Source organism: Diaphorina citri, unplaced genomic scaffold (genome assembly GCF_000475195.1).
Source record: "Diaphorina citri unplaced genomic scaffold, Diaci psyllid genome assembly version 1.1 scaffold12068, whole genome shotgun sequence".
NCBI lineage: Eukaryota > Metazoa > Arthropoda > Insecta > Hemiptera > Psyllidae > Diaphorina > Diaphorina citri.
Window position 1 is genome coordinate 1 of NW_007389439.1, and position 1,538 is coordinate 1,538.

General features: G+C 37.0%; 1 protein-coding gene across 1 annotated transcript; it reads left to right on the plus strand.

Moving 5' to 3' along the window:
* Window positions 1-1,314: 1,314 nt before the first annotated feature.
* LOC103522858 (iroquois-class homeodomain protein IRX-6-like) lies at window positions 1,315-1,534 on the plus strand (the record flags this gene model as incomplete). The annotated part of the gene is made up of 1 exon (XM_008487946.2): window positions 1,315-1,534. A coding segment is annotated over one exon (220 nt), but the record flags the coding sequence as incomplete, so codon positions are not given.
* Between the last annotated feature and the right edge of the window lie 4 nt (window positions 1,535-1,538).

Below are 1,538 nucleotides of genomic sequence, written 5' to 3' on the forward strand. Positions count from 1 at the left end.
ACAAGTTTTCCTCTTGGTTTTTGGAAGATTCGGTGTATAAAAGCTGAAAATCTGTGTGCTTTTTCTGTAAGCTGCAAGTCATAGAAATTTGGGCTACAGTTTTTCTTTCTTAGTAGATCATTTTCATTTCCCCATCTGCTTTGAAATAAGGCACCTACGGCCGGCCCGCACGCCAGATTTTGTTGACAAGCAATAGCTGACCAAGACTTTATTCCATTTTTGCTTCCAATTCTTTCAAGATGGTCATTACCATTACATTACAATCGTCTTTTATGGCTACTAACAATAATTATAATTTAAGAACAATTAAATGAGTGAATGCGTTCGATCCTGTCTGAGTAGTAACACTATTGGTCAAAATCACCCACGTTTCCAACGTTCGTACCACAATGCTCACCTAGGAAAATACTCGATGAGGGATCAAAAAGTTCTGTAACATGTAGTCATATCAGAATATTCCATGTTTTTTCCATACCATTATCATGAGTACAAAAATAAAGAGTATCAAGTATCCTTCTTCTTTCGAGTCCAAACCCAATGACAAAAATCCTACAACCAGTTTGAGAGAGGAAAATAAACAATCAAAATGTATGGATAACATCGATAATCCATTAGGTCTTTCAATATTAATAAAAACGTTTTAATATTTCTCGATAAATCAACAGCTAAATGATTCTGCAAACTCCATTGATAAAAGTCAAAACCACAACCATCTGTTTCGGATTGAAAAAAAAAAAGTTATCTTTGAAATCTCCCGAAGATAGTGCTGTAGCAAGTGCTATAATAGGATAGTGCTTTAGGAAACGTTGAATCTTAATGGGAATTCAATTGGAAATGTGGCAATTTATTATGAGGTCAATTCAATACCGTATACTGACGATCTGTTGACATTTTCAGGTGTATGTCTTTTATTAGAAATAAAAAATAAATGTAAAATACAACCTACAGAATTTTCCATTTGAATTCTTTGCTGACTTGCCTGCCAGTATATCAGACAGTATCGGTTGAAATGTTGAAAAACATTTATTAGTTCTATTACCTTGCGAATTACCTTAGCATTTTAATCCGCTTTTACTGGACCAGTTGCTTTGAACTTTGGCACAGTTTTGGGTTAGATCGTTGAAAGGCAGTAGTTAAAAACACCTGTGTACAAGTATGAGCATTTTGGACTTTTATTTATCTTTTTTGATTATTTTCCACATCTAGATAAGTAGTAAATACAATCTTCTTATTGTATAACTTTTGATGTGACTAAATAATTTGAACATGGATCAAAGAGAAACTAATTTCCCTTTCCTCCGTTCCCTGTTTCAGCTACGGCATGGACATTAACGGAGCGCGTCGGAAAAACGCCACCCGGGAAACCACGAGCACACTCAAAGCCTGGCTCAACGAGCACAAGAAGAACCCCTACCCCACCAAAGGCGAGAAGATCATGCTCGCGATCATCACGAAAATGACGCTCACCCAAGTGTCGACGTGGTTCGCCAACGCGAGGAGGAGACTCAAGAAGGAGAACAAGATGACGTGGGAGCCCA